Source organism: Staurois parvus, unplaced genomic scaffold (genome assembly GCF_062004578.1).
Source record: "Staurois parvus isolate SC_StPar_1 unplaced genomic scaffold, SC_StPar_1.0 ptg000612l, whole genome shotgun sequence".
Lineage (NCBI taxonomy): Eukaryota > Metazoa > Chordata > Amphibia > Anura > Ranidae > Staurois > Staurois parvus.
In genome coordinates, this window is record NW_028318408.1 from 103,975 (window position 1) to 124,145 (window position 20,171).

At 46.2% G+C, this 20,171-nt stretch overlaps 1 protein-coding gene across 1 annotated transcript; it reads right to left on the reverse strand.

Annotated features, from left to right (window-relative positions):
- Window positions 1-8,162: 8,162 nt before the first annotated feature.
- LOC149449551 (E3 ubiquitin/ISG15 ligase TRIM25-like) lies at window positions 8,163-10,853 on the reverse strand. The gene has a single exon (XM_089693084.1). The coding sequence runs from the start codon at window positions 10,851-10,853 to the stop codon at window positions 9,135-9,137; it is 1,719 nt and encodes a 572-aa protein (XP_089549210.1). The 3' UTR covers window positions 8,163-9,134.
- Window positions 10,854-20,171: the final 9,318 nt, after the last annotated feature.

The window sequence follows — 20,171 nt, forward strand, 5'->3', positions numbered from 1 at the left end:
TAGAATAATAAGACAAGGACATTGTTAAGATCTATCAAGGCTAGATCTATGATTCATAGTTACCAGATGTGCAGTTGCAATCAGTCAAGGATTTATAGTTACAAGATCTATAGTCGAACAAGTCAAGGTTCATAGTAACAATAGTTACACAAATAGAGTCTACTGCACATGGCAGTAAACAAGGACATAAATTATGTATATAAAAGACGGGGGATTCTAGGGGAATTTGGGACTCATTGAAGACGCGGCAGACGTGCCTTGCGGTGATTTCCCGGATTTCCCCTTTGCTGATTGCTGAGAGTCCCCCAATCGTTGGGCAACGGGTGATGCTACAATATCCGGTGATGTATTGATGCTTTATTCTTGCTATAATATGATCTAAATATGATTTGCAATTCTGACAATTCTTATGTTATTATACTAACAGAACTTATTCAATAAATCATGTTTTGTTTTAATATTTATTAAGCCTAATCCGCGTATTAGTGAGCGATTGTAGTAGTGTTAAAAACACTTTGTTTTGAGGCAAAACAATATTAAAAAAAAAAAAAAGTGTGGGGTCCCCCTAATCCTTACCAGACCCTTTGGGTCTGGTGGGAAGGTTAGGAAGGACCCCAAAGTGAAATTTATTTTTTAATGTGCATGAGGTTCCCCCTAAAAGCCATACCAAGCACTTTAGGCCTTATAGGCCTTCTAAGGGGAACCCCACCCCCCAAAAAATAGGTGGAAAAGGTGTGGGGTCCCTCCTAACCTCCTACCAGACCCTTTAGCCGAGCAAAGGCCTGGCAGGCCAGAAAGGGGGGGGAGATGAATGAGCGGCCCTCCCCTCCCTGGGCCTTACCAGGCCATGTGCTCTCAGCATGGGGACAAGGGCCTCTTCCCCACAACCCTGGCCTGGTGGAGGTCTGCGGGCAGGGGGGTCATTAGCATAAGGGTACCCCGTTATATAAAAGGGGGCACCCTGATGCTGCCCCCCCTTGTGAATGCGTAAGGGGTACAAAATAAATAAAATTGTGCCTTGAGTGTTGGTGGTGCCCTAAACCAAACAATTGTTGGCAGCGACCATAATCAGCGGAAGTCTAAACTGGAACTTCAGCAACGCATAGACTTCTGCCATCTCTGGGGAAATTGCTGCTCTCATCTCCACTCCAAACTGGAACTTCAGCAACGCATAGACTTCTGCTATCTCTGGGGAAATTGCTGCTCTCATCTCCACTCCAAACTGGAACTTCAGCAACGCATAGACTTCTGCCATCTCTGGGGAAATTGCTGCTCTCATCTCCACTCCAAACTGGAACTTCAGCAACGCATAGACTTCTGTCATCTCTGGGGAAATTGCTGCTCTCATCTCCACTCCAAACTGGAACTTCAGCAACGCATAGACTTCTGCCATCTCTGGGGAAATTGCTGCTCTCATCTCCACTCCAAACTGGAACTTCAGCAACGCATAGACTTCTGCCATCTCTGGGGAAATTGCTGCTCTCATCTCCACTCCAAACTGGAACTTCAGCAACGCATAGACTTCTGCTATCTCTGGGGAAATTGCTGCTCTCATCTCCACTCCAAACTGGAACTTCAGCAACGCATAGACTTCTGCCATCTCTGGGGAAATTGCTGCTCTCATCTCCACTCCAAACTGGAACTTCAGCAACGCATAGACTTCTACAAACCTCAGAACAAATAGTGTATATATTTTGGTCTGTTTGTGTTGGTTGATTCTCACCTCTTGTTGCTCTTCACTCTGGTCTGTGTTGGAGAAACATCCCCCCAATTCATGTGATCCTTATCAGTTCCTAATTGGGGGGAGAAGAGTTGTGTTGTGTTATACATTTAGATCAGCTCATGGAGGGAGGTCACAGTCAGGGCGGGGTCACAGATGAGGCGGGGTCACAGATGGGGCGGGGTCACAGACTTCAAACAGTTCTTTATGCAGCAGACAGGTTGAAAATCGGATGATTTTTCGAACGATAAACGAAAAATCGGTCATTCGTTAAGCTGACGTTATCACCATCGCTTACAAAAATCTTACAGCTAAGTCATAAAGTTAACCCCATATAACAGCCAAACTTCTGTTCCTTGCAGGTCACGGCTCATGCGCATTTTTTTGTATTAAAACAGTTCTCCGATTTGGTCATCATTGCCGTGAAAATCATCCGTTTTCCACAAATTTTCCAACATGGACGAAAATCCAAAAGTGCAAAAAACCCGAAAATCGGCCGACCAATTAACCCACTAACAGTGCAAAAATCCACCGATTATTCTTTCAGACAAAAAAAAATCAGCCGATTTTCTAACCGTCTATGGCCGGCATTAGTCCTCAGTGCCCAGGGATGTTAGGTTTAAGCACCCATCGGCAGGGTCTGCATCATATGGTGCAGGATTATCTGGGGGCAAGAGCAGACTTGGAGACCTTTCCAGCTGAACATCCACTGGGTTACTGGGTCTTGAGGATGGATCACTGACCAGAACTCGCTCAATATGCCATCCAGCTACTGACCTGTCCTGCACCCAGCGTGCTTTCCAAACGGACATTCAGTGCTGCTGGAGGTTTTGTGACGGATAAAAGAGTGCGTCTGTCCACAGACTCCGCTGACCAGCTGACATCAACATGAATCAGTCCTGGATCAACAGCAACTATCTTGTCCCTGATGCTGATGTAACTGATTCCATTTGTTAGGGATCTGGGATCAAAGACATAAATATGGGGTCATTTTCATTTCATTTCCATCACTGGAGATATGCCGCTCATGAGAATTATGACACAAATGTTTTTGTGGATGAATGAACACTGCTGGACTGGAGTAAGCTGCCTCCCTGTATAGAAAACCTTCAGCACAATAAATGCCTCCTAATGAAGGTGCAGCCAGCATGTGATGTGTTCCCACATATAACAAAGTCCAATAGTAATAAAATTCAGCGCAGCAATGAGATGAATAGAATGGCGCTTGTTGTGTTACCTGCATCCTCCTAAGTGCGTCTTTCAGTAGTGACAATCAGGAACACTCTTCTGTGCTTGTGATGGTCAATATATGCTACTCATCATCTATTCCGATAAGGACATATAAACCCCATAAATTCTAGAACATCAGCAGTGCTTTGTGATAGAAATACAACAGAAATGGTGCAACTTCATACAATGGCAGTTATAGTGATCTGTCCCTTTAAATCGGCAGTACCTTCCCGTGGAGCGGTGTTGTCACACTGCTGTATACCAGTGTCCGGTGCTCCTGTATCCCCCCTCAGTGCTCTTCCACCTCCAACACACTTCTGTGCTCACCTCCAAGTTGGACCCATAATGACGGGTCAGACTGGACTTTTCCCTTGTATCCCGGGTAGGTATCATGGTACCCAGATCTTCCCACTCTCTGCCGGCACTTTTATGTAGATCCAATCCACTCCGCATTCATGTAGAAAACGCTGAATATAGTGTAGTATGTCTACCAGAAATAGCCTTTATTTCACCCAATATGTATCCACTGACATTACAATGTGTCCTCCTGGGACCCCGCGGGGTTAAACACTCCCTATACCGAGCTCCAAGCACAATGTATGCTGGAATCCCTCTTTCAGAAGGTAAATCCATTGAGTTCCCCATCCAGACTCCCATCAGCCATGTCATCGTCTCAGTAAGATGCTCCCAGGACTCCTTTTCAGCATGTGACTTGTGCCATGTTTCATGAAGGGCCATATTATGACATGGTAGTCGTGGAATATGGGTAGTCATGGTTTTATTGTCCTATGAAAGTATTGGATTGGGACATATTGACTATTGGTTGTGTATGTCATCGTCTCATCCCCCTGGCTTTCACCACCAGCGCTCTGATTTCTTGGTTTTATCAATATTACACCCCCAATGGTCATTGGAGCAGCTGTGAGACCCGCCACGTGTTGTCTGGCTTCACCCCATGTTGGTTGGTGGGATTTAGCACCTAGTGGTCGGTTTATGTTGTCCCCTTCCTCAGCCCAACTCTTTTGACTTTTTAGTGTGACAGAGGAGATGGATGGGGGGGGGGGGGGGGGGAGAGGAGACACTGACAGCACAGCACAGCCTGCTATGGGGACAGAATAGAAGAGGCAGACAGATTCCTCCATCCCCGCTGGGACATACAGGGACTTCTATCTGCCTACACTTGGTCTAAAGACAAACCAACAGCTTCTGCCAGCAGGGAGGGAACAGGCTGCTTTCTACAGTGTGGGAAGGTTAGCAGAGCAGCTCCAGAGAAGATGGTTTATCACATCCATCCATCCATCCAGGCTGTATTCAGACCCCAGCAAGGCTTGTGCTAAAGATCCTCCGTGGGACGGACAGAACGCACACATCCTGCATTCCTCTCTGCCAGCACAAGTCATGGTTCTTACAGAGACTCTGCCAGGAAAAGACAATGCAGGATGTCTGTGTGTTATGTCCATCCATCCATCTGTCCTTCCATCCATCCATCCATCTGTAAATCCATCCATCTGCTTGCTTTACCATTAACATTGTTGGTGTCACAATACAGGAAGAATGTTGGCTGACGTTCTACTAACCCTCTGTATCCCACACTCTAGAAACAAGTCAGGGCTCTTGTATGTAGTGCAGTCCTGATCTCTGCACTGTGAATGACCTCCGGTATACAGAGTTATGATTTTGATACATCAATATCCATAAGTTACAGCGAATTATTACTCAATGAGACATGTAACAATCACCAGCAGTGTCTGGAGAAGTGAAGCGTCTTTCCTTTACAATAGACCATTTATACAAGAGACGCTCACAATTGCTGACCCCCCAGGTGCTCATAAGAACAAGGTGATGTTCACCAAACACTATGCTGACAATCTAAATGGCCGATTTAACCCTCAGGATTGAGAAGAAGAAACACAAAGAGATCACACAGCCCTGAGCAGAAATCACCGGGCCAGTGTTGGCCAAAAGTCCTAAATGTTCATTGTGAAGACACAGCATGTATGGACCTGGATGATGAGAGGAATAACACGGAAAGACAATACGGGACCTTGAGATGGTTCTCCCCAAATCACATCATAACCAAGTAACGCTTCCAATACATTCTTACAATTGTTAAATGGGACGAGGAGGGGAACGTGTCGGGGCGGGGAGAGGAACGTGTCGGGGAGAGGAACGTGTCGGGGCGGGGAGAGGAACGTGTCGGGGCGGGGAGAGGAACGTGTCGGGGCGGGGAGAGGAACGTGTCGGGACGGGGAGAGGAACGTGTCGGGACGGGGAGAGGAACGTGTCGGGACGGGGAGAGGAACGTGTCGGGACGGGGAGAGGAACGTGTCGGGACGGGGAGAGGAACGTGTCGGGGCGGGGAGAGGAACGTGTCGGGGAGAGGAACGTGTCGGGGCGGGGAGAGGAACGTGTCGGGGCGGGGAGAGGAACGTGTCGGGGCGGGGAGAGGAACGTGTCGGGGCGAGGAGAGGAACGTGTCGGGACGAGGAGAGGAACGCTTGTATGCAGAGCTTGGCAGGGATGTGGCCGGGTAAGTATCCCAAGATCGAGGATCAAAGGGGACTGGGGGAGACCGGGTAACGTCCGCGCCTGCGCAGTCCTGGCTGTCTGATGCTGGTCCTCCATGCACGCTCTGCATAGACATCTGGATGGTCTCCCCCGGTCCACTTTGATCCTCAATCTTGGGATACTTACCTGGCCACATCCCTGCCAAGCTCTGCATACAACCCAGGCTGCTGTATGACTCCATCATTAGCCATCTATACCCTGTGAACACATGTGGTTCGCTTCCATACTCACATATTTGAAGGCAACTACAGGTACAAGCCGCTTTATGGGTAAAGGAAGGTACCCTCAAGGATCTGGGACAAGATGCGGTCACACCATATATATCTGATTCTGATCATTCTCTGTGCCATCCTTGGTCTATATCTCTGAACTCATATCATCATTTGTGATCATTCAGCTGATTTACTAGCGATTACTTTTCATTCATCAATAGACCTGGAATTTATGGCACACATTCTGCCAGGGCACTGCAGTGCGGGGACCAACTTTGGGGACATTATTTTCTGATAGTCATATGGCAGGATGATCTTATTGAAGCCTAGATGATTGGTGGACTCCTCCATATCTCGTATTGGAAGAATGATTAAGTGATGTACTAGCATGCTGTCATTTATATCATCTATGGGACTGGAGAATTCTTTATCCCGATTTAGGATTAGGGACTCCCGGCCTTTCCTACAAGACCCCGTTATGGTGCCAACTATCCCTTGTTATTAGGGCTCCCAAGTATATGGGGGGGATGGCAGATGGGGCCCCTCTAATCATCATCATTATCTTTGTAGATTAAAGATTGCCGTGTGCCTTCCATGTCTAGATTGGAGTCTTCATCCAGACTATTGCTTCACACTCTTCTATTCACCTTCTGGTCCCTACAACTAATTTCCATGTGAGGTGCTGGGACTTCTCAGCATGGAATGTCACCCAGGATACACACGTCATCTCCACCCTTCATGTCACCTTCTGGTCCCTACAACTAATGACCATGTGAGGTGCTGGGACTTCTCAGCATGGACTGTCACCCTGGATACACACGTCATCTCCACCCTTCATGTCACCTTCTGTTGGTGGCAGTGGTGTATTTAGGTTTCATGCTGCCCTAGGAAACACAAAAATCGGCTCCCCCCTCAACCTTGGCACTGACAAACATCCCCACGATAAGAGCCTGACATTGACCAACAGCACCCCCTCACCCAAGAGACATACCATACACACTGGCAACCCCCCCCCCATCCAGGCAAGAGAGAAGACACTCCCCTTCACAGCTCCGTACATCCCTGGGAACAAGAGTCAGGCTCTGCATACACTATCAAGCAGCCCGCAGCCTCTCTCAGATCCCACGTGGTCCCCATGCTGTGTGTCCCTTCTTCCATCCCTCCTTTTGGGGGGTGGCCCTGCCCCCCTGAAAAATGCTGCTACCCCCCCAAAAAATGCCACCCTAGGCAAATGCCTTGTGTGCCTTGTGGTAAATACACCCCTGGTTGGTGGTGGGCGGGTCTGAATCTTATCCCAATTGTCTCCATTTTATATTTTACAATAAACAATTTCATCATTTTCTAACCTGCAGGTTGTCCTCATTGGGACCTCTTGGCCCTCGGATTCCTTTCCTGAGGTCTTTCTCTTTTTATAATGTGTGATACGTGTTCATCATGTGTGTGATACGTGATCATCATGTGTGTGATACGTGATCATCATGTGTGTGATACGTGATCATCATGTGTGTGATACGTGATCATCATGTGTGTGATACGTGATCATCATGTGTGTGATACGTGTTCATCATGTGTGTGATACGTGTTGATTCCCATGCAACGTAAAGCAATACAATATAGAGGAAGGATCAGCATGCTGGGTGCACATCGATCGTTAGAAAGATCCATCTCAGAATAAAGGGAGGCGGAGTCTTACCTTAGAATAGAGAGGAGGGGCGGGGTTCTGTGTGGAGCATTCCAGTGGCTGTACGCCCTACATACACCCAGAGATGGGTGTGGCCTCAGGTGAGACACAGAGAGGAAACCAATCCTGCGACATACATTATCTCCCAGGACTAGGACTAGGCAGGTGCGGTTCCTTGCATTCCAAATCAAAATTCGGAATAAAAGAAAAAAATAATAGAGTAAGATAGAATAGAATAGAAAATAAAGGGATAAAATAGAAAAGAATAGAAAAAAGTAGAATTGTAAATTAAATATTAGAATAGAAAAAAAATAAAATAGACAAGACTAGAATAAAATAGAAAAGAAAATAATGGGATAGAATAGAAAAGAATAGACCAGAATATGGCTATCTTCTGAAATTCAGATTTTGAAAAGAATAGAATGGAGTAGAATAAAATAAAAAGAATAGACTAGAATAAAAAGAATAGAAGAGAAAATAATAGAATGGAATAAAAAAAAAGAATAATAAAAAAAAAGAATAGAATAAAGAGAATACAATAGAATAGAATAAATAGAATATAACTGTGCTCTGAAATTCAAATTTTGTTTAGAATAAATGTGATTATCAATGTATTACTTTTCTAATGTTGTTCTGTGTCTCCAATCTCAGCATTGATAGTGTGATCTCTGTAACTTACAGTTGTGATGAGATAGCAATCACTCCAATCTCAGTTGGATACCACAGTCAGTGACTCAATCCATAAGACATCTTGTAGATCTTGTGAAGTTTATTCCATAAACAGAAAATCTTACAACAATGAACATTCGATAGGTCAAAAGATCATAATGTGCTCTGCTCCATGACATGAGGATAGAGCTGCAATGTCTTACTGGGAAAGGGGGAGGGGCTATCTATACAGCAAGAACTAAACCAGAGGAAAGGGAGGAGCAGAGACAAGATATAGAAAACACTTAAAGGCATATGACAGTCATGTGAAACATTACACATTTGATTCAAATTTTCTGAATTTAGTTGAATAGAATACAACGAATATAACAGTTTTCCAAAATTGGAATGTTGAATAGAATACATCTGAATGCTGATTCAATACTTTTTGAATTAGATTTGAATTTTCTGAATTTGAAACGAAACAAAACAAATTCCAAAACCGGAAAATGGAGGGAAATGAAATGATTTCCATAAGGAAGTGAAGGAAAAGAAATGTGTTGGTGGTCACATGTCTAGCCAGGACGGTCCTGCTATGCAGGGCTCCAATACAGAGAGACTTCCCCTCACTTCCTGTTGGGGAAATTGTTGTCAGCAGGACAGGAAGTGAAAGGAAACCATTCTGACAGAGTCCTGGATAGCAGGAAAAACTGACAGGGGCTCTAATCCTTCCACACTCCATCCAAAACTGAAAACACACATTGTGGCTACAGATACACTGGGAAGGTTCCGGCTCCAGGGCTATCATCTCCCTCCTGGCTACACTACTTAGGGTGTCACTGACCCACAACAAGCATGCAGCCAGTGAAGGCGGAACACTCGGACCTCCTGCATGCTTGTTCCTGGTCAGTGACACAATAGGGAGTGAAGTGAGGTTTAGGATGAAGATGACGGCCCTGGAACCTGCAGCTTTCTCCACAAATCACTCCTGTTTCCTGCCCTTCCTCCTATTGGCTGAGTATTGCACCAATCACCAATCAGATCATCCCCCTTGTGATGTCCCTGGGCAGATCTCTCACTCCTGGCTCCTCCCACATATCTTTATAGAACCTACAAATACAAATACTGCAACATGGAGGGGCTGAGTGAAGGTGGTGGTGAAGGTGTGGAGGTGTCGGATCGGGTCACACAGATCATAGAAGGAGATCCACCCGGCCTCATAATCCAGATCTATCCTGACTCTGGTACTGGAGACACCGCCGGGTAATGGGGTCCTATTACTGTCATGTATCACTGAGTACTGATAACCCTCCAACCACCCCTCCAACCCCCAGGACTTCTTATTACATCCAATCACTGACTGATCTCCTCTCCTGTCTATATTGGGGTAACACATCCCGACTCTCCAGTACTGGGACCCCCCGACATCCACTTCCCAGTAATGTCTCCCAGAGGAGAAGCTCTGACTGCTCATCACCTGAGGACCCTGGAATCTCTCTGGTGTTTCTGGACGATTCTGATCTAATGATGAGGATGCAGTTTTCCTGTCATCTGATATATGTAGATAATTACCAGCTGTCCTCACATCCAGTAATATGTCTGTAACCCCTGACACCCCCCATGTTTGCTGTACAGCCCCAATATTTGGTCCTCCAGTGGGGGAGGGTTGGGAGTCTGGCCTGGATGGTTGACCATTGATGGGACCTTTGCCCTTTGTAGTAGAATGTGGAGAGACATGTGTGCCTGTACATTTCTGTACATTGACCCCAGACATGATATCAGATAAACCCGTGTGTAATGTGTGTGAGATCCCCCCCACATCCCCATCCCCTCCATCATGGAGGAGCTTCTCATGTCTCGCTCTGTCCTCATCTCCATCCTCAGTATCACACAAGTCACCTGTGTCTGATTCCTGTAGGACAGTCCGTGGATCCGTCATGTTACACAGCTCCTCAATGTCCTCCATCTTCCTGGACAGCTCCTCCTTCTTTATTTCCAGATCCTGAATATAATCCAACATGGGACGGGAGGCCCGCTCTGCCCACCCGGAGATGTCCCTCAGGACTCTCTTCTCCAGGTCTTCCAGACGTCTCCTGAGGTCTCTGAACAGGGCAGTGACTCTCTCGGTTTCATCATCTGCTTTTCCTTGTACTTTCCTCCTGCGTTCCTGCAGACTCTGGACTCTTTTCTCCGTCTCCTCTCTCTCTGTCATCAGTTTCTGCAGAACATTCCTCAGTTTCTTCTTCTTCATCTCAGAGGCCTCCTCCAGAGTCTCCACCTGGTGTCCCCGATGTTCTCCATCCAGCCTGCAGGACATACAGATACAGGTGGAGTCCTCGGTGCAGTAATACTCCAAGATCTTCTTATGGATGGAGCATTTCCTGTCCTTCAGGGAAGTGGTGGGGTCACATAGGACGTGTTCTGGTGACTTGCTGTGGACTCTCAGGTGGTTGTCACACAGAGAAGCTTCACACATCAGACAGGATTTCACAGCCGGTACAGGAGTGTGAATACAGTGAGTACAGAAGACCCCGGACTCCTCCTGCTCTGGATGGGTAGACTGGAAGTTCTCCACTATGTTACGTAGCTTCAGATTCTTCTGAAGGACGGGACGTTTCTTGAAGCTTTGTTTACATTCAGGACAGGAATAACCTCCAGACCCCTCCTGTATATCCAACACACGGCCAATACAGTCCCGGCAGAAGTTGTGTCCACATTTCAGGATTACAGGATCTGTATAAAAGTCCAGACAGACGGAACATTCCAGCTCCTTCCTCAGATCAGAAGACGCCATCGCTGAGAGCAGGAGAGAGAAACGAAAGTGAAAGTCTCTGACATTCCGTAACCAGTGTGACCCGTTCTGTAACCTCCTACGGGGGGGGGGGGGGGAGGTGTACATTCCTACACAGGGGGAGGCTGGGACTGAGACACATAGCTAGAAGGCTCCATGTACACTGGGGGGGAGGGGGGGGGTGATAACGCTGGTAACATTAGCTGTGTAAAGTCACATTGAATACCGCATTAGAGCGTGTTTACAGCTAAAAAAATTCCTCAAGAAGCCCGCTAGTTCCGGATTTTATTTCCAGCCAGAAAACGCTGATTCCAGTCTCTGTGTGTATGGACACCGAGGAGAACATGTTGGGGGGTTTACTGGATGGAGAAAAAAATCATCGAAAGCAAAAAACAGCCGCTGTAACAACGTCCCGTGTGCATGAGGACTTAGAATTCTTGTACAGAAGGTCACAGACATGTAATAAGTAGTGATGGATCGAACCCCCCCCCCCCGTTCGGTTTGCGGTTGAACATTCGAAGTTGACAAAAGTTCAACTGCAAACTTTGATCACAATGCAAGTCTATGGGACTGGAAGTTGTACATTGAAAAGTGACCATTCTGAAGGCTTTTATGCCGGTTATTGGCCCCAGAAGTGGTATGGGGACTCGGGGACGGCCCTGAGGGACAGGAATCAGTGAAAAAAATTCAAAAAGTAACGTTTTTAAAGGGGCAGTCATTTTTTTATTGCTTAAAGTAAAAAAACCTAATTAAAAATGTAATTATCATTCCTGGGGGGTCCCCATAAACTCCCTGCAAAGTTGCACATCTGTACAATGTATAGAGCCTGCTGCAGCACGACTGACATTTTTATTTAAAAAAAAAAGTGTGGGGTCCCCCTAATCCTTACCAGACCCTTTAGGTCTGGTGGGAAGGTTAGGAAGGACCCCATAGTGAAATGTTTTTTTAAAGTGTGTGGGGTTCCCCCTAAAAGCCATACCAGGCCCTTTAGGCCTTCTAAGGGGAACCCCAACCCCAACAAAATAAGTGAAAAAGTGTGGGGTCCCTCCTAACCTCCTACCAGACCCTTTATCCGAGCGCAGGCCTGGCAGGACAGACGGGGGGATGAACGAGCGGCCCTCCCCTCCCTGGGCGTTACCAGGCCATGTGCTCTCGGCATGGGGACAAGGGCCTCTTCCCCACAACCCTGGCCTGATGAGGGTTTGCAGGCAGGGGGGTCATTACCATAAGGGTACCCCATTATATAAAAGGGGGCACCCTGATGCTGCCCCCCCTTGTGAATGAGTAAGAGGTACAAAATAAATAAAAATGGGCCTTGGGTGTTGGTGGTGCCTGAACACTGGGCCCCTCACACTTACTCTTGCTATGGGCCCCTCACACTTACTCTTGCTAGGCGCAGGCAGGGGCCCTGCAGTTAAAAATTGGTAACAATTACAGAAAAATAGTTAAAAAAATTTAAATGACATGTACCTGTGAAACGGGTGCTGAAAAATTGTGCCTTGAGTGTTTCGTGGGGCCCTAAACCAAACAATTGTTGGCAGCGACCATAATCAGTGGAAGTCTAAACTGGAACTTCAGCAACGCATAGACTTCTGCTATCTCTGGGGAAATTGCTGCTCTCATCTCCACTCCAAACTGGAACTTCAGCAACGCATAGACTTCTGCCATCTCTGGGGAAATTGCTGCTCTCATCTCCACTCCAAACTGGAACTTCAGCAACGCATAGACTTCTGCTATCTCTGGGGAAATTGCTGCTCTCATCTCCACTCCAAACTGGAACTTCAGCAACGCATAGACTTCTGCTATCTCTGGGGAAATTGCTGCTCTCATCTCCACTCCAAACTGGAACTTCAGCAACGCATAGACTTCTGCCATCTCTGGGGAAATTGCTGCTCTCATCTCCACTCTAAACTGGAACTTCAGCAACGCATAGACTTCTACAAACCTCAGAACAAATAGTGTATATATTTTGGTCTGTTTGTGTTGGTTGATTCTCACCTCTTGTTGCTCTTCACTCTGGTCTGTGTTGGAGAAACATCCCCCCAATTCATGTGATCCTTATCAGTTCCTAATTGGGGCGGAGAAGAGTTGTGTTGTGTTATACATTTAGATCAGCTCATGGAGGGAGGTCACAGCCGGGGCGGGGTCACAGATGGGGCGGGGTCACAGATAAGGTGGAGTCACAGACAGGGTGGGGTCACAGCCAGGGCGGGGTCACAAATGGGGCGGGGTCACAGACTTCAAACAGTTCTTTATGCAGCAGACAGGTTGAAAATCGGATGATTTTTCGAACGATAAACGAAAAATCGGTCATTCGTTAAGCTGACGTTACCACCACCACTTACAAAAATCTTACAGCTAAGTCATGAAGATAACCCCATATAACAGCCAAACTTCTGTTCCTTGCAGGTCACAGCTCATGCGCATTTTTTTGTTGTCCGTTTTCCACAAATTTTCCAACATGGCCGAAAATCCAAAAGTGCAAAAAACCCGAAAATCGGCCGACCTTTTAACTCACTAACAGTGCAAAAATCCGCCAATTTTCAGACAAAAAGAAATCAGCCGATTTTCGAACCGTCTATGGCCGGCATTAGTCCTCAGTGCCCAGGACTGTTAGGTTTAAGCACCCATCGGCAGGGTCTGCATCATATGGTGCAGGATTATCTAGGGACAAGAGCAGACGTGGAGACCTTTCCAGCTGAACATCCACTGGGTTACTGGGTCTTGAGGATGGATCACTGGCCAGAACTTGCTCAATATGCCATCCAGCTACTGACCTGTCCTGCACCCAGCGTGCTTTCCGAACGGACATTCAGTGCTGCTGGAGGTTTTGTGATGGATAAAAGAGTGCGTCTGTCCACAGACTCCGCTGACCAGCTGACATTTATCATGAATCAGTCCTGGATCAACAGCAACTATCTTGTCCCTGATGCTGATGTAACTGATCCCATTTGTTAGGGATCTGGGATCAAAGACATAAATATGGGGTCATTTTCATTTCATTTCCTCACTGGAGATATGCCGCTCATGAGAATTATGACACAAATGTTTTTGTGGATGAATGAACACTGCTGGACTGGAGTAAGCTGCCTCCCTGTATAGAAAACCTTCAGCACAATAAATGCCTCCTAATGAAGGTGCAGCCAGCATGTGATGTGTTCCCACATATAACAAAGTCCAATAGTAATAAAATGCAGCTCAGCAATGAGATGAATAGAATGGCGCTTGTTGTGTTACCTTCATCCTCCTAAGTGCGTCTTTCAGTAGTGACAATCAGGAACACTCTTCTGTGCTTGTGATGGTCAATATATGCTACTCATCATCTATTCCGATAAGGACATATAAACCCCATAAATTCTAGAACATCAGCAGTGCTTTGTGATAGAAATACAACAGAAATGGTGCAACTTCATACAATGGCAGTTATAGTGAACTGTCCCTTTAAATCGGCAGTACCTTCCCGTGGAGCGGTGTTGTCACACTGCTGTATACCAGTGTCCGGTGCTCCTGTATCCCCCCTCAGTGCTCTTCCACCTCCAACACACTTCTGTGCTCACCTCCAAGTTGGACCCATAATGACGGGTCAGACTGGACTTTTCCCTTGGATCCCGGGTAGGTATCATGGTACCCAGATCTTCCCACTCTCTGCCGGCACTTTTATGTAGATCCAATCCACTCCGCATTCATGTAGAAAACGCTGAATATAGTGTAGTATGTCTACCAGAAATAGCCTTTATTTCACCCAATATGTATCCACTGACATTACAATGTGTCCTCCTGGGACCCCGCGGGGTTAAACACTCCCTATACCGAGCTCCAAGCACAATGTATGCTGGAATCCCTCTTTCAGAAGGTAAATCCATTGAGTTCCCCATCCAGACTCCCATCAGCCATGTCATCGTCTCAGTAAGCCGCTCCCATGACTCCTTTTCAGCATGTGACTTGTGCCATGTTTCATGAAGGGCCATATTATGACATGGTAGTCGTGGAATCTGGGTAGTCATGGTTTTATTGTCCTATGAAACTATTGGATTGGGACATATTGACTATTGGTGGTGTATGTCATCGTCTCATCCCCCTGGCTTTCACCTCCAGAGCTCTGATTTCTTGGTTTTATCAATATTACACCCCCAATGGTCATCGGAGCAGCTGTGGGACCCGCCACTTGTTGTCTGGCTTCACCCCATGTTGGTTGGTGGGATTTAGCACCTAGTGGTCGGTTTATGTTGTCCCCTTCCTCAGCCCAACTTATTTGACTTCTTAGTGTGACGGAGGAGATGCCGGTAGATGGATGGGGGGGGGGGAGGAGACACTTACAGCACAGCCTGCTATGGGGACAGAATAGAAGAGGCAGACAGATTCCTCCATCCCCGCTGGGACATACAGGGACTTCTATCTGCCTACACTTGGTCTAAAGACAAACCAACAGCTTCTGCCAGCAGGGAGGGAACAGGCTGCTTTCTACAGTGTGGGAAGGTTAGCAGACCAGCTCCAGAGAAGATGGTTTATTCCATCCACCCATCCTCAGACCCATCCATCCATCCACAGACCCATCCATCCATCCATCCGTCAATCCATCCATCCGTCAATCCATCCATCCATCCATCTGCTTGCTTTACCATTAACATAAACATTGTTGGTGTCACAATACGGGAAGAATGTTGGCCGACGTTCTGCTAACCCTCTGTATCCCACACTCTAGAAACACGTCATGGATCTTGTATGTAGTGCACTCCTGATCTCTGCACTGTGAATGACTACCAGTATAAAGAGCGACAGACCGCCAGTATACAGAGCGACCGACCGCCAGTATGCAGAGTGACCGACCGCCAGTATACAGAGCGACTGACCGCCAGTATACAGAGTTATGATTTTGATACATCAATATCCATAATTTACAGCAAAATATCACTCAATGAGACATGTAACAATCACCAGCAGTGTCTGGAGAAGCGAAGTGTCTTTCCTTTACAATAGACCATTTATACAAGAGACGCTCACAATTGCTGACCCCCCAGGTGCTCATAAGAACAAGGTGATGTTCACCAAACACTATGCTGACAATCTAAATGGCCGATTTATCCCTCAGGATTGAGAAGAAGAAACACAAAGAGTTCACACAGCCCTGAGCAGAAATCACCGGACCAGTGTTGGCCAAAAGTCCTAAATGTTCATTGTGAAGACACAGCATGTATGGACCTGGATGATGAGAGGAATAATACGGAAAGACAATACGGGACCTTGAGATGGTTCTCCCCAAATCACATCATAACCAAAGTAACGCTTCCAATACATTCTTACAATTGTTAAATGGGACGAGGAGAGAAAAGTGTCCGGACGAGGAGAGGAACGTTTCTGGATGAGGAGAGGAACGTGTTGGGGCAAGGAGGGGAACGTGTTGAGATGAGGGGAGGGGAACGTGTTGGGACGAGGAGAGGAACGTGTCGGGACGAGGAGAGGAACGTGTCGGGACGAGGAGAGGAACGTGTCGGGACGAGGAGAGGAACGTGTCGGGGCGAGGAGAGGAATGTGTTGGGGCGAGGAGAGGAACGTGTCGAGAAAGGGGAGGAACGTGTCGGGACGAGGAGAAGAATGTGTCGGGACGAGGAGAAGAACGTGTCAGGACGAGGAGAGGAACGTGTCGGGATGAGGAGAGGAACGTGTCGGGACGAGGAGAGGAACGTGTCGGGACGAGGAGAGGAACGTGTCGGGACGAGGAGAGGAACATGTCGGGGCAAGGAGAGGAACGTATCGGGACGAGAAGAGGAACGTGTAGGGAAAAGGAGAGGAACGCTTGTATGCAGAGCTTGGCAGGAATGTGGCCGGGTAAGTATCCCAAGATCGAGGATCAAAGGGGACTGGGGGAGACCGGGTGACATCTGCGCCTGCGTAGTCCTGGCTGTCTGATGCTGGTCCTCCATGCACGCTCTGCAAAGAAATCTGGATGGTCTCCCCCGGTCCACTTTGATCCTCAATCTTAGGATACTTACCCGCCCACATCCCTGCCAAGCTCTGCATACAAGGGTTCACTCCCAGACGTGGGATGTTTTTCTGGCCGTACCGCTGATAACTCTGCACGCTTCCACCATACCCTAGCCTGACCTGACCGCATTGCTGCACGCTCTGCTGTTACCATGACATGGAGTGGAACCCAGGCTGCTGTATGACTCCATCATTAGCCATCTATACCCTGTGAACACATGGGGTTCGCTTCCATACTCACATATTTGAAGGCAATTACAGGTACAAGCCCCTTTATGGGTAAAGGAAGGTACCCTCAAGGATCTGGGACAAGATGCGGTCACACCATATATATCTGATTCTGATCATTCTCTGTGCCATCCTTGGTCTATATCTCTGAACTCATATCATCATTTGTGATCAGCTGATTTACTAGTGATTACTTTTCATTCATCAATAGACCTGGAATTTATGGCACACATTCTGCCAGGGCACTGCAGTGCGGGGACCAACTTTGGGGACATTATTTTCTGATCTCCATATGGCAGGATGATCTTATTGAAGCCTAGATGATTGGCGGACTCTTCCATATCTCGTATTGGAAGAATGATTCAGTGATGTACTAGCATGCTGTCATTTATATCATCTATGGGACTGGAGAATTCTTTATCCCGATTTAGGATTAGGGACTCCCGGCCTTTCCTACAAGACCCCGTTATGGTGCCAACTATCCCTTGTTATTAGGGCTCCCAAGTATATGGGAGGGGATGGCAGGTGGGGGCCCTTCTAATCATCATCATTAACTTTGTAGATTAAAGATTGCCGTGTGCCTTCCATGTCTAGATTGGAGTCATCCAGACTATTGCTTCACACTCTTCTATTCACCTTCTGGTCCCTACAACTAATTTCCATGTGAGGTGCTGGGATTTCTCTGCATGGACTGTCACCCTGGATACACACGTCATCTCCACCCTTCATGTCACCTTCTGGTCCCTACAACTGATTTCCATGTGAGGTGCTGGGACTTCTCAGCATGGGCTGTCACCCTGGATACACACGTCATCTCCACCCTTCATGACACCTTCTGGTCCCTACAACTAATTTCCATGTGAGGTGCTGGGACTTCTCAGCATGGACTGTCACCCTGGATACACACGTCATCTCCACCCTTCATGTCACCTTCTGGTCCCTACAACTAATTTCCATGTGAGGTGCTGGGACTTCTCTGCATGGACTGTCACCCTGGATACACACGTCATCTAGACCCTTCATGTCACCTCCTGTTGGTGGTGGGCGGGTCTGAATCTTATCCCAATTGTCTCCATTTTATATTTTACAATAAACAATTTCATCATTTTCTAACCCGCAGGTTGTCCTCATTGGGACCTTTTGGCCCTCGGATTCCTTTCCTGAGGTCTTTCTCTCTCTTTTTATAATGTGTGATATGTGTTCATCATATGTGTGATATGTGTTCATCATGTGTGTGATACGTGATCATCATGTGTGTGATACATGTTCATTATATGTGTGATACGTGATCATCATGTGTGTGATATGTGTTCATCATGTGTGTGATATGTGTTCATTCCCATGCTACATAAAGCAATACAATATAGAGGAAGGATCACCACACTGGGTGCACATCGATCGTTACAAAGATCCATCTCAGAATGGAGGGAGGCGGAGTCTTACCTTAGAATAGAGAGGAGGGGCGGGGTTCTGTGTGGAGCATTCCAGTGGCTGTACGCCCTCCATACACCCAGAGATGGGCGTAGCCGCAGGTGAGACACCGAGAGGACACCAATCCTGCGACATATATTGTCTCCCAGGACTAGGACTAGGCAGGTGCGGTTCTTTGCATTCCAAATCAAAATTCGGAATAAAAGAAAAAAATAATAGAGTAAGATAGAATAGAATATAAAATAAAGGGATAAAATAGAAAAAAATAGAAAAGAGTAGAATTATAAATTAAATATTAGAATAGAATAAAAAAAAAATAGAGAAGACTAGAATAAAATAGAAAAGAAAATAATGGGATAGAATAGAAAAGAATCGACCAGAATACAATAAAATAGAATAGAATATGGCTATCTTCTGAAATTCAGATTTTCAAAAGAATAGAATGGAGTAGAATATAAGACTAGAATAAAAAGAATAGAATAGAAAATAATTGAATGGAATAAAAAAAAAATAATAGAATAGAATAAAATAGAATAAATAAAGTAAAAGAATAGAATAAAGAGAATACAATAGAATAGAATAAATAGAATATAACTGTGCTCTGAAATTCAAATTTTGTTTAGAATAAATGTGATTATCAATGTATTACTTTTCTAATGTTGTTCTGTGTCTCCAATCTCAGCATTGATAGTGTGATCTCTGTAACTTACAGCTGTGATGAGATAGCGATCACTCCAATCTCAGTTGGATACCACAGTCAGTGACTCAATCCATAAGACATCTTGTAGATCTTGTGAAGTTTATTCCATAAACAGAGAATCTTACAACAATGAACATTCGATAGGTCAAAAGATCATAATGTGCTCTGCTCCATGACATGAGGCTAGAGCTGCAATGCCTTACTGGGAAAGGGGGAGGGGCTATCTATACAGCAAGAACTAAACCAGAGGAAAGGGAGGAGCAGAGACAAGATATAGAAAACACTTAAAGGCATATGACAGTAATGTGAAACATTACACATTTGATTCAAATTTTCTGAATTTAGTTGAATAGAATAGAATACAACGAATATAACAGTTTTCCAAAATTGGAATTTCGAATAGAATACATCTGAATGCTGATTCAATACTTTTTGAATTAGATTTGAATTTTCTGAATTTGTAACGAAACAAAACAAAACAAATTCCAAAACCGGAAAATGGAGGGAAATGAAATGATTTCCATAAGGAAGTGAAGGAAAAGAAATGTGTTGGTGGTCACATGTCTAGCCAGGACGGTCCTGCTATGCAGGGCTCCAATACAGAGAGACTTCCCCTCACTTCCTGTCGGGGAAATTGTTGTCAGCAGGACAGGAAGTGAAAGGAAACCATTCTGACAGAGTCCTGGATAGCAGGAAAAACTGACAGGGGCTCTAATCCTTCCACACTCCATCCAAAACTGAAAACACACATTGTGGCTACAGATACACTGGGAAGGTTCTGGCTCCAGGGCTATCATCTCCATCCTGGCTACACTACTTAGGGTGTCACTGACCCAGAACAAGCATGCAGCCAGTGAAGGCGGAACACTCGGACCTCCTGCATGCTTGTTCCTGGTCATTGACACACTAGGGAGTGAAGTGAGGTTTAGGATGAAGATGACGTCCCCGGAACCTGCAGCTTTCTCCACAAATCACTCCTG

Coding starts and splice junctions, on each gene's coding strand:
- LOC149449551 (XM_089693084.1), bottom strand. CDS start 10,853: ATGGCGTCTTCTGATCTGAGGAAGGAGCTGGAATGTTCCGTCTGTCTG.